Source organism: Corvus kubaryi, unplaced genomic scaffold, assembly GCF_017639235.1.
Source record: "Corvus kubaryi isolate FWS band 111438036 unplaced genomic scaffold, C.kubaryi_AGA036_p1.0 37354, whole genome shotgun sequence".
Classification (NCBI taxonomy): Eukaryota; Metazoa; Chordata; class Aves; order Passeriformes; family Corvidae; genus Corvus; species Corvus kubaryi.
This window is the reverse complement of record NW_024581116.1, coordinates 4,739,735-4,752,164: the sequence shown is the minus strand read 5'-3', so window position 1 is coordinate 4,752,164 and position 12,430 is coordinate 4,739,735. Positions and strand designations below refer to the sequence as shown.

At 44.6% G+C, this 12,430-nt stretch overlaps 1 protein-coding gene across 4 annotated transcripts in view; it reads left to right on the top strand.

Annotated features, from left to right (window-relative positions):
• Positions 1-12,430, top strand: part of EVA1A (eva-1 homolog A, regulator of programmed cell death) — a 206,293-nt gene that overhangs the window by 185,566 nt on the left and 8,297 nt on the right. For 3 of the 4 annotated variants that reach the window (XM_042032912.1, XM_042032910.1, XM_042032913.1), the window contains 2 exons: positions 7,403-7,567; positions 11,659-11,838. In XM_042032912.1, coding sequence (XP_041888846.1) covers positions 7,403-7,567; positions 11,659-11,838 — 345 coding nt within the window. The remainder of the gene's footprint in view (positions 1-7,402; positions 7,568-11,658; positions 11,839-12,430) is intronic. The other variant, XM_042032911.1, reaches the window with a different exon arrangement.

Here is a 12,430-nt window from a genome sequence, read left to right as displayed (position 1 = left end):
TAGGGGCAGGGAAAGAGGGCCCTGGCTCAGGCTGTGGGCTTGGGGAGGTGTAGGTGGCTTTGGTTATGACAGAGCTCTTTTCCCAGACAGTCTCTCTTGCTTTCTGCATGGTGCTTGGAAGTGGCCTTACTGTAATTGGCATGAGTCACTTCCTTGTTATTGGTGGTTTGGAACCACCATGTGTGGAAAACATGCCTGCAGCAGGCTGAGGAACTCCCTCTGCTCTTGGGCTTTGCATTCAGTTTCAGGATTGCAGCCTATATCCATGCTAGGTGAAAAAATGTCCTTTTTAAAATAACTGAAGGAGATGGAAGCTGAGGTCTGGACCACTTGCGTTTGTTAAGTCTCTGACCTGGTGTTTGTTTTTTTTTTTTTTGGTGAGAGCGAAGGTTTTTCATGGCAGTTTGTTGATCAAATCCCAACTTTCAGACTTATGGTCTGTTGCAGAAAGTCCCTTCTTGTCTCCTGTTGTAGTCTGGGACACTTTACACTTCCTGTTTAAACTGTATTGTGCCTTCACTCTAAATATGATATAGGATGGTATGACATGGCTTTGAAGCCAAGGCACAGAGCTGATGTTGAGTGCACTCGGCCTTTTCCATGGCTCATGGAGACATGTGAGAGCTGTAGGATCTGAAGATCTCCTGTCAGGTGATTATATTCATATCTGATCAAAAATCCCCCCTGTCAGAATGTCTGGTGGTGGGGTAGGACTTGAAGATAGGCTTTAGATTTCTGACACAACACATGTGGTCATGAGAAGAGGCAAAACCTCTTTCCATGTGAGGCCCTGAGCTAGATGGGGCATGGATAAGGTGGAAAAGGTTTTGACTTGTTCCTTGGCCATATCTGAGACCCTTGGGATAAAGCCAAGGGGGTAGGCTGTGCCTCAATTTACTTCTGTGAATCAAATTAGCATCTTCCACCCCCGTGTTTCCAGCTACGCAGCGGTGTTACTGTTGTAACCAGTGCAGAGTCTTCTTCTGCACAGGATTTTTCCTTCTTGCTCTCTGTACTGTGATATTTTGTGGTCTGGCACAACCAAAATTCATTATTTTAATAGGTATTGTTGACTGATTGCTTAGTGAATTTGGGTTTTACAAAGGGTGCACAAAAAGCACATTTCATTCTGCAATCTGAAAGAGCCATGTACATGTGTGCTAAGGAATTGCTTTCTTGTAACAACTTGGAATCATGAATGATCCCATTTCAGGCTGGATACCATGCATTTTCAAGTCTCAAACAAAAATCCTTCAGCGCTACTACCTCTAAAAGCCTGCAGTAGTTTGTAGTGTGTGTTTACTCACAGGAGGATTTTTTTTAATTGTTATTTTAAAAAAGAGTTGAGCACCAACAGTTCCTGGCCCAAACCTGCCCATATAAAAGGCTTGGTTGTAATTTTCCTTGGTGAGGGAGTAATGTTTTTGTTCAAATTGTGCTCTGCTTCAAGCATGCTCAGGAAGGTTTGCTGAAGGCCATGCAGATCTGTTTTAATCATGCCGAGCTTTGGGAGCAAACCTTATGGGCTGGAAATGCACAGGAGAATATAGAGCAGGTGACTGGAGAATGACAACCCCCTTGTCTCTATGTTTTTAACACTGAGCTTTCACTGATCCCCTCCAGTTGACTGATGTGTATATCCAGTGAAGATGGAGGTCAGGGGATAATTGTTTCCTGGGAGTGGAAGTCTTTAAGCATGTTTAGGACGGAGCCAGCATTAGAAAACATCAAATGATCAAATTAGCAAAGAGAGGGGGAATGGTTTGAGTGCAAGGCTGAGCTTGTTTCCTTTCTTTAGCACAGACTCCCTCTGTGAGATTGGGCAAATCGTTTTGATATTTAAACACTTCCCCAACTCTGGCCCTGAACCAATTCCCCATCCATAACATTTGGGGTCTATAGCATCAAATGTTTTGATTAGGGGAATAATATATGTGCTTAAACTGAAACACTCAGCAACATTGGAAAATAACTACACAGAAAGAGCAGTATTCCTCTGAAAATAATATATTGTGGCAATTGGTCGAACCCCCAGCCGTTTAAAGTGTGTTTAAAACTAGATAGATTGACATAGGAAACACAGCAAATTATCTCATTATGGTCTCTTAGTACCTGAAGGGGGCCTATAAGGAACCTGGGGGGGAACATGGACATGTAATGATAGGCCAAGGAGGAATGGCTTTAAACAGAAAGAGAGTAGGTTTAGATTGGATATTAGGAAGAAATTCTTTACTGTGAGGGTGGTGATGCCTTGGCAGAGATTGCCCAGCAAAGTTGTGGCTGTCCCATCCCTGGAAGTGTCCAAGACCAGGTTGGATGGGGCTTGGAGCAACCTGGGATAGTGGAAGGTGTCCCTGCCCATGGCAGGGGGTTGGAATGAGATGATCTTTAAGGTCCCTTCCAACCCAAACCAGTCTGTGATTGTCTGCCCTTAATGAACAGAGGCGAGGTATTGTTTGGCCTTTTCCATCTCTTAGCACTGTAATTCGGAATGTTGCTGCTTGCAGACACAGTAACTTTTTCTTTTCATCAACCCTGGGTTTTCTGGCCACACAAGAAACTGCTTGTGCGAAAATTCCAGCAGAAGGTGTCTCCACCAAGTACAAATAAGGATACTGTCAGCAGCACCAGCATGTGCCTTTTCACACTGTCGTGCTGGCTGCTCATATTGACTCTGAGGGATCTGCTCTGCCCATGAGAGCACACTCTGGCTTTGATTTTCCTTCACCCCTGTTTCTGCAGAGAGGGGAGGCTGCCAGGCAGTGGAGGGGAGGTTTTGTTGTAAGATTGGTGCCATTAATTCATTGCAAATGGGTAATGCAGGTCTTGGGTTGGGAACTGGTATAAATTATTGCTAGCATGATGTTGATTTGGGCAGATGAGCAGTGGGAGCTGGGACTGCTTTTAAAGCAGACACAGAGGGATTATATAAAGACTTTAAAGCCTGTAATGGCAGAGGAATGAACCTGCTGATCCGAAAGCTCCCTTGCAGATTTATAACCTAGAACCAACTTCTCCAGGTGCCTTCATGGAATGTCACAGCGATGGTGACACTTTGTCTCCAGATCAAGTCCTGGCTGACATGGAATCCATGTGGTGATGCCCGAGTTGAATCCCAGGGTGGGCGGCTGAGCAGGGCTTGCCATCTGAAAAGTTACATCTCTGCCTGTGCTTCTCAGATGCACAGCCCAAGTTCTGTAGAATTTTATCTTTTGGATAAATACCCACATCTCAATGCTGACTGCTGCCCCCTGAGAGACTGAAAGTCCCTAGAGGTCCCCAGAGCAACTCTCCTCTATTCCAGATGATCCCAGCTCATTTCTCGTGTTCATTTTTAGGTGCAGGGCTCCTGACTATGAGATGTGCTAGCACTTTGATTGAAGCTGTTCCTTCCCCTCCTGTCCACATCCATCACTTGTTCTGCTGACTGAGTTGCTTTAATTTCTCTGCTCAATTAAATGGAGCAGAACAAGTGCCAACCCTTCCCTGCCAGGATTTCTGTGCTTAATACTGAGATAAGACTAAAATCCTTGGTACTTTTTTCTCTGGTGGTTTTAATAATAAATAATTTTCTTTGACACTTTGCTTCAACTCATGCCATGCTTTGTGTCAGATGCACTCCTCTCTGGAGAATTTAAGGAGGGCATTTCAAAGGAACCAGATGTTTAATCTTTCTTGTGGAGTTGGCTGCCACACAGGAGCTAACTGGAAATTGTGAGGTATTTTACACTTGAGAAAGGCTTTTCATTTCACAGTCTTTCTAAATCAAAGAAAAGCTGAGTATCAGCTGAGCATTGTATAAACTAGAAAAAGAGCAGGCTTGCTGCATGCCATCTCTCTGTGTACTCTTTGCAAAGATGGGCCTTTCCTGGCAAAATGTCCTCAAGATGTTTATGGAGTCCACAGAGAAAAATGATCCCTTGAAATGCAAAAGTCCAGGGTTATGTGCTGTAGACATCCTGTGCTGTACTAAGTTTCTTCCAGAGTTTTAAAGGAATCTAGTTGCTGAAGGGAAGAAAAGCACCTCTTGGGATTTTTGAAAGTACCAAAGTGTGTGCTAACCACAGATGTCAAGGACATGCCTGCCTTTCGGAATCTGTCCTCACAGCCACCTGTGTTTAAGGCACCAAATGACTACTTGATAGTGTTCTTACTTCCTCGGCCATCCCAAAGAGGTAACAGCACAGCCCTACTCCATAAGGTGCTGTGACAATAAATGCTCTCTATCAGTGCTTCTCCTTGAATACTTCTAAATCTCTACTCTTCCTTGGGATGGTGTTGTACTAGTTTGAAAACAAACCAGTGGGAGGCACTAAGTCAGAATAACAATTTAATGGAAATTAAAGAAAAGGGGAAAAAAAAGGTAAAAGAAAACACTGTCAAACTGACAGAGTCAAGGTACAACCTGACACCCTGTTAGGCAGGGTGGTGGTAGCAGTCTGGTAGAATGGTGGCTGCAGTCCTCTGAAGCAGTGATCCTGTAGTAAAACAGTCTGCTCTTCCTCAGGAAGTCCAATGGTGGCTGTGTAGCTCCTGTCCTCTGGAAATCCAGTGGGAAGCCGGTGTCTCTGGTGTTCAGCCTCAGATTATATCCACGATGGGATGCTTGGTTCCTCCCTCTGGGCGGAGCATCTCACAATGGGGTAACGAGTCATGAGGCCAAGTGTTGATTAGGCTCATTAACAGGAGAATAGTCCGGAGGGAGTTATCTCTGAGTCAGGCGGCAGGACAATGATGGGCAATTAACAGAAAGATAGTCTGGGGGGAGGAGGCAAGGAAACACTGCCCCACCTGGTTTCAACGGCTCCTGAGGATGGTAATAGAATACACTGCAACCCAGGACAGGTGTTGACCAGTTTCTGTCTTATTTAGCAATGTTTTGCTTTACCTGATTCTTCCCCTGGTCCTGTAGGTAGCATTCAAGTGGTGGTGGCACAGATGCCAAGATGGAAAAGCCATATCTCAGTTCTCTGGGTATGCTTAGGAAAAGATGGTGTTTCTTTCTCCTACTTGACTCAAATGTTTAAGTGTCTGGTAGTGTCACTTTTTCTAAGAAAGATGCAGATCCACCCAGCCTGTCTTGTGCCCTGGAGATGGTCACAAATGCTGAGAGGTAAAGGAGATGTTTGTGAAGAAGTGGAAGTCTGAAACATGAAAGCCTTTTGCTTCATTTTCTTCACTGGATGCCTATCGACAGGTTACTGGGATGCAGTTTGGGTGAAAAGTGTGTAAGGGAAAACTATCTTGTGTCTTTAAATGCCTATCAGGTGCTCAGTCTGAGATACAGCAATAGGACTGTTTATTTTTGGAGGGTGCTGAGCCCTATGCCCTCTGCGTCCCTTTGGGTGCCTCAAATAAAGCACCCAGAACTGCAGTTCTCCCTGGCTGTGGTTTGCAGGATAATCTGTTCTACCCACCTCCTCTCCAGACTTTTCTGATATTTCCCTGGCACAGGTATCCCCCTCATTCTTGTCTGGTTCCTACCAGGGGATGTGTTTTTTTGCTGCCTTCTAACCGTTGCCAATTCAGGTTTCACTAGAAACCGCTGTGTCAGCTCTTTGATATTCAGAAGCTGTGGGGTTTTCTGTCTGTTTCCTGACCTAGCATGACTCCACTAATAATGCAAGAACTTCAGTGCTGGTGTCCTGGCAGCCTAATACCAGGGGTCAGTCTGTAAATCTAGTTACAATTTTCTTTGCCTCAGCAAAGACAGTAAGTTGAACATAATGTAAACAAGGTGGTTGGATCACTTCACTCACCAGTAATGTGGTGGGTGATGCAGGCAAATTTAATGGATGTGATTAAATCTCCTGTTCCAGTCTGGCAGCTGATTAGCTGCAGGGGGCAGGCAGGAATTTCCTTTCTGATCCAGAGTTGCCCTCTTTCCAAGTCCTCCTTCAAGCTTCTGCCAAGCATCTCAAAGTGCTTTGCATTTTTAATTGCGCTTCTTCACGCCCCTGTGAAGGGTGGAGATGAGAGATAGCATGATCCCAAATGGGGCCCTGGGGAAACTGAGGCACTGGGAGGTGGCAGCCTCCTTAGAATGAGAGAGGAAAATGGTGTTAGACTTGAAGAAAGGGGAAATGGGCATCCCAGAAATCTTCTCTTGAAGCTCATGTGGTTCTACTGAACTTGTGCCTAGTGCTCAACAGTCTTGTGTCTTCAGCACACTAAAGTCTTGGTTATCTGCTTTGCATTAGTATAAAGTCACTGACAGGGAAAATAAATCTTTCTCCTTTGGAAGTTTTAATTTATTTTTGTCTTTCATCACTCAATTCCTCTAGTTTCTAAAGAAAATGACCTGTATATATGTTTCTTCTCTTTGTATGGAGAGGCACTTTGCTCTGAAATAGCCTCAGGTGTTGGCTGTGGCTGAGGCAGAGAACTGGTTCAGCTCCATCGATGACTCCATTCTTTGTCCCTACAGGGGAAATTAGTGAATTTACTGTGTGGATTCACCTTCAGTGGGTGTACACTGAGGTAGCTACACTGGCTTTGATTTCTTTACCTGGTTGTACAGCTGAAGAACTGGCCTTGGAACATCAGGGAGGAGAAAACACTCCTGTTATTAGGCCGTGCTTTGGTCCAAAGAAGAGACCAAAGATGTCCAAAAACCTGTCACGTATTAATCGATCATTTCACATGCATATTGCTCGTGCTGTGGCTGACAAAACACAGAGAGCAGTAGGGATTAGCTGAGTCTTCATGCTCCTCAGGATGGTGGGAATGGAGAATGGGCCTTTCCCATCTTACTAGCCTAAAACCGAATGGGAAGCAGTGTATTTTGGATCTCACATGGTGCAGAGGGTTTCTTACAGCAGGGATTTTTATTTTTGTGGTGGATGATTTAAGCTTTATGATTTCACATGAACAGCATCCTCTAGAGTCTGGTTTTGTAAATCTGGAGTGGACAGAAACTTCTGATGTTCAGTCTTGAGCCAGCAACTTGACACCTGGAGAGAGGCAGGATTTCAGGCATAGCTATAGCCCCCCTTGCTATGGGGCATCCTGTCCAGCCTGCTGTCATGGTAGGAACAGAGACGTCTAACTGGAGTGCTCTGAAGCCTAGAGCTGAGGCCAAAGCCTGGCTTACTAGGCTCTATTTCAGTTTCTAAGATGAGTGTCTAAACAGAATGTTTGAATCTGGTCTTTAGACTAGTCTCAAGGCTTAATTGTAAATAAACAGTATCTTAATCACTCTATAGTTTCCAGCATTCTCTCGCTGAATGTGTCTGTGCTGGCATTTGGAGAGCATTCATCATAGTGGAAAATGAGTGTCTTTGGGCTGCACATGGGATAATTAAATATCAACTGAGCCCGTAGCCTGATGTGACAATGCTCATTCTGACCAGCTGAAATGACTCACTCTAACAACTGTGCTCTTCTTGCTCCTCTCTTTCAGTTCCCAAGAAGCTTCTGCATGAAACTCAGGCAAGACCAACCAGTTACCAAGGATATCAGAAGCCACATTTTCCACTGCAGCCGGGAGTGTTTGACCCCAATGTTATAGGGGACGGTGTGTTCCTTTTGGATGTCTCTCCTTCCAACATAGAACGAGCTCTCCCAGGTAGCTGTGACTGTTGTGATGTTGACCCAAACGTAATGGTGTTGTGGTAACTGTTCCTTTCCATCTCCCCTTTTCTGGATTTCTGTATTGCTCCTAAATCCCATCCATGTCACAGTCAGAAAGGGCTGTGACAGCTTTAAGACGTGACCAGTGACAGGCTAAAGTGAACTGTGAAACTGTTCAAGAAACACCGGGTTTCTTGGAAGAGCAGTCATGGCCATGCATGTCCAAACTCATCACAGAAATACTTCTCAGGCCTGTCTAATACAGTGGCAAAGAAAAGAAAAAACCCCGGGCAGAGACAGTAGTTCTGCCTCACAGGGGACAGAGTCGTTTTCAACTGAGCTTTGAAATATGATGCTCTTTTCATAAAATGCAAAGGGAAGAGATATGAATGAAGCCAGATCTTAGCCATCTCTAGGGATAGGTGAGTAGGAGGCAGGGGTGGTGTATGAATAAAGGAAAAGCACAAGTGAGCACGTGTTGGGTTCCTTGGTGGTTTTGTGTTTCCCAACATGCAGGAGATGGTTTATGACGCTACTGAAATTCCAGTGTGTGCTCCCAGAGATTCAGCTCGAGGGTGGGTATGGGCAGAGCTTGTCTCTGTCTACACTCCTGGCAAAGTTAATCCACAGCTTGGATAGTCAATTCACAAATAAATAAGAACTGGCAATAACAGATTTGTCAGTTTGGAGGCCTTACTGAAAAACTGTCAAGGAAAAGAGTTTTGAGTTAGATCCAAATAAATATTGTGATCCTGGAGATTCTTTTATGCAAGGAAACATATCCTGAACTCATTTCCAATCATCTAAACATTTCACTTCTACAAATGACACCTTTTGTTTAGTTTTCACATCGTTTATTCATTCACTTTCAAAATATGCACCACTTTTCAAACAAAGATGTAATTTTGAAATTAAAAGCTAGAAGAATGTTTCAAAAATAACAAAAGAAAATACTTCTGTAATCTCCCTTCCTGTTTTATTTCTTTTATTAAATCTATTTGCTAACGTCAGCCTGGGATCATGAATAACCTTTCCTGTACTTACACTGTGCTGTTGGGCAAATTTACTGCTGGCTGAAAGAATTTTGTTCAATTTTGGTGTAAACTTACAGGGAAACCATTCAAGTGACTGGGAACAGCTAGGAAAGGAACTGAGGAGAAAACCAGTAGTAGTGAGCTGACTAGGCATTGACAATTCTTCAAGGCTAGCAAGGAGGCAAGGGAATATCTTTTGGTATGATCCTGTAATGAATGGCAGACCAGGGAACCACACAGTGTAGCAACACATGGCCCTTGTGGAATTGTGTTTGTTTGTTTTTTCCCTCCTGCATAAGCCCAGTCATTTTCTGTCTTCCATGTCTGTGCTTGTACAATCCTGCCAATGATAAAACCAGTTCTGTGGTTTTGTGGTGCTCTTTGCTGGAGTTTAGTGTATGCAGATGAGTGTTCATTTAAAAACGTGTTTGATTGCATCTGTTCTTTGGACAAGTTAGAAGTGAAAAAAAAACCAAAAAGGATTCTTCTTACATCTCACATCTCAAGAGGATTTATCCCTTACTCTGTCTCCTAAAGACACTGTTGTTGCACAGTGGTTTACAAGGGCTGCTCCATACCTAACAGAGGTGGTGTCCATCTGACATATGAAATACGCATGGGATTATATCCTGGTGGTGCCCTTCATCTTCCTCGATCGTGAAGGGATTTTACATTAACAGTCAGGAGACATCTCAGGCAGGATTCAGTTACCCTCATATAAATGTGTCATTTGTGATGTCCTGGGGTGTTCACCTGGCTTCTAGAAGGGTGAGCATTTCCCCTACATCCCTTCATGTCCTCCTGACCCTGGGGTGTCTTAGATGTCTGTGTATAAGCAAGTACATCAAGCTTTAAGTGTCTGCTGTGGGGAGAGATGAATGACTCTCTGCTATCCATCCCTTGATAGCAGGATTCTCTTGCCTTAGTTTAGATGCATGGTGGTACTTGAGATGCTCTGAAATATCCAAATTTTAGGTTCAGTTTTTAGAAACTAAATGTTTACCCTGCTTCCGTGGATTTCTTTGGAGCAGTGGTAGGGAAAAATTAAAACATTTGTACAGGCAGATTTACCAGACAGGGAGAAAAAAGGAGAGGTTAGGGGGCATGTTATCTGAATTTTAAAAAATTCTGAATTAAAAAAATCTGAAATGTTGCTATTGATTTCCTGCTGAATGTGCTGTTGGATCTTTGGTGTCCCATTTGCACAAGGGATCTGCAGAGATGTCTGTTCTCTTGAAGAAAGAGGCTCTTGGGATATTTTACCATTTGAGAAATGACACCCAAGCAATCCTGTTTAAACACTCTGCCTGAAGGCCAGTCATTAACACCATGGTAACCGTGAACATGTGGCTTTCCCAAGGCCATGCAGCTCTTCAGTGGCAGAGGTACAGCTGTGCCCACATTCCTTGGGGCTGATCCCTCACAGTGACACCTGGACTCCATCCCCTCTGGTTCTCCTCGAGGGAGATTAGGAGTTGGCATCACTGCATGCACATTCCTGCCCTGTCCCTCTCCATCCAGTATTACCTGTTCTCTTTGACACCCCTCACTTTCTGTTCCTGCTTCCCTGGGCTGAGCTGCTTCCTGGTGCCCACAGCAGGAAGCTGAACGTGATGCCTCATGGTGCTGGGCTGATGCCTTGAGAGGCCTCCTAGAAACAGAGACTAGACAGGAGTAAAGAATTGAAAGAGGTATTTATTTGCCTTCAAAGGTACCCCCTGGGGAGCCAGAGGCTATTGCCAAGATGGACCCCAAGATGGATCCCAGGTCACAAGTTCTTCACCCTTTTATAGGTTTGGTTCTTTTGCATAGCAGGGTTAATTCTCCAATTAAAGCTTCAGTTTTCCCCACAGCTCACCCCACCTTTGGAGGCTCTTTGGTTTATACTTTTTTACCTAGGACAGTCTTGGTGTCCTTGGAGAGCAGGCCTGGAGAGGCTTTGTTATGTCTACCTAGCATGAGAGAGCAGAAATTAACAGGCTACAAGAAACTTCAGAGTCACACACCAAGCAATACAGAATTTGAAAAATATAAAGGTTAAAACCTAAGGCATCAGGGTTTGCAGGGAAAGGAGATGGATCAGACAGCCAAGGAACAAAGACCATCTCACATCACGGCTCCTGACAGAATGCTTTGCTTGCATGGCACTGATGGCATCATTGGAGATGGAGCTGGCAGTGTCCTGAATTTAATACCTGCAGATAAGTGGAATCCAGGTGCAAGTCTGTGATTTTACAGAGTGATTCTTGCTTTTGGCCAGAACTAGACACCCAGGGAAGGGAGCCTGAAAATCTACAGTTAAAAACTCATATGGATGATGGAGCTGGATCCTGTGCACTTTTTCCTGTGTTGAAAACAATTACTGTTTTGTGAGTAGTGGGGGTGTCTGCCTGCAGATCAAGGTGTGGGGAGCCCTCAACAGTGAGCTGATAAAGTCTGAAAGGGTCTCTTTGAGCCTCCTTAACTCCAGTCTTCAACAAATAAAATCAAATCATTAACCCATGTTCACTCACCTCTCCAGAGGGGAAATGGTGTCTGGGTGAAACACAATACAAGCAGGCTTCTGAAGGAAGTCATAAACTCAGGTCTGCCCTTCCCCACGAAGGCTAGAGGGAAAGCATGTCTGTTTGCCAGGTGTGGATGGATCACTACAGCACCACACCAGCAGAGGGTTGCAGGCTCTGCCTGTGTTTTCCAGTCCTCCTTTGAAGCCTAGCTGAACCCACTGTTGATAAAGGCTCCTTTGATTTACATAAGAGAAAAGAAACCTGATTATACATTTGCTGTGGCATAGGTGGGCGTGTCTAAGTGGTGACATGAAAGAGCAGGAGATGGGTGAGAGATGATGATGGCAGGATGCAGATGGGGTATATGCTCAGCTGAAGCTGCTTGAGAAGGTTTAGTTACCCCCCAAAAAGGGGCAAATTTGGGTGTCTCCCTGTCGAGCATCTCCAGATTTCTGAACACAGATGCTGACCTGGTGGGGATAAGGCAGGGTAGGGCTGGGTCACGTTCTACGTTCCTCATCCCTCATTCCCTTTCTGTGTCAAAGCAGAGAAGAAGAAAGGGAGGTCAGCCACTTTCTACCCGGTAGACAACACCCCCCTCCTGCTCCCTGTGGATGAGACACAACCGCCGGCGCTCAGCAGCAGCAGCAGCATGGAGCCCGTGGGCGTCAGCACGGAGATGGCCCTGCTCAGCAACATCCTGGCAGCCTATGCCTTCATCACAGGTACGTCTGGTGCCTCACATCTCCCTGGGCTCCTGCAAGCTTTCAGTATACCCTCCTTTCACAGTCATCTGGGGCTAAATCTGCCTCTCTGAACTGTTTGTGTATTTCGTTCGTCTCAGCGAATTCTCCTTTGAAGGGCCTGACCGGGGCAGCTCTAGCAGACAGTGTATAACAGAGTTTATCGTGCACTGCTTTCCACCGGGTTTGCTCTCATCTGGAGTTAAATACAATGTAATCTTACATATGGTATTATTCCTAGTGCTTCATTTTCCTGGAGATCAAAGCCTGGCTCATTAGGGAGGTAAGTTTGTTGTCCTGTAATTTGGAAAATAAGCAGCACTCAAATCTTTGCACTGCTTAAGAGAATTTGGCTTATCTTCAGTAGAAGTGTGAAGATGAAGTAACTTGAGAGTCTACTTAATTGTATATTTAAATCTAGTTTAGAGTAAGATTTCCTTGGATCATATTTTATCTTTCACCCACGTGTATCTTTCAAGTAACAGGGGAGATGTCTTCTAAAAAAATTCACTTTAAAAGGTGAAAGAAAAGTGACAAAGCCAGGGGGAATGCCTTTAAACTGAAAGAGAGTGGG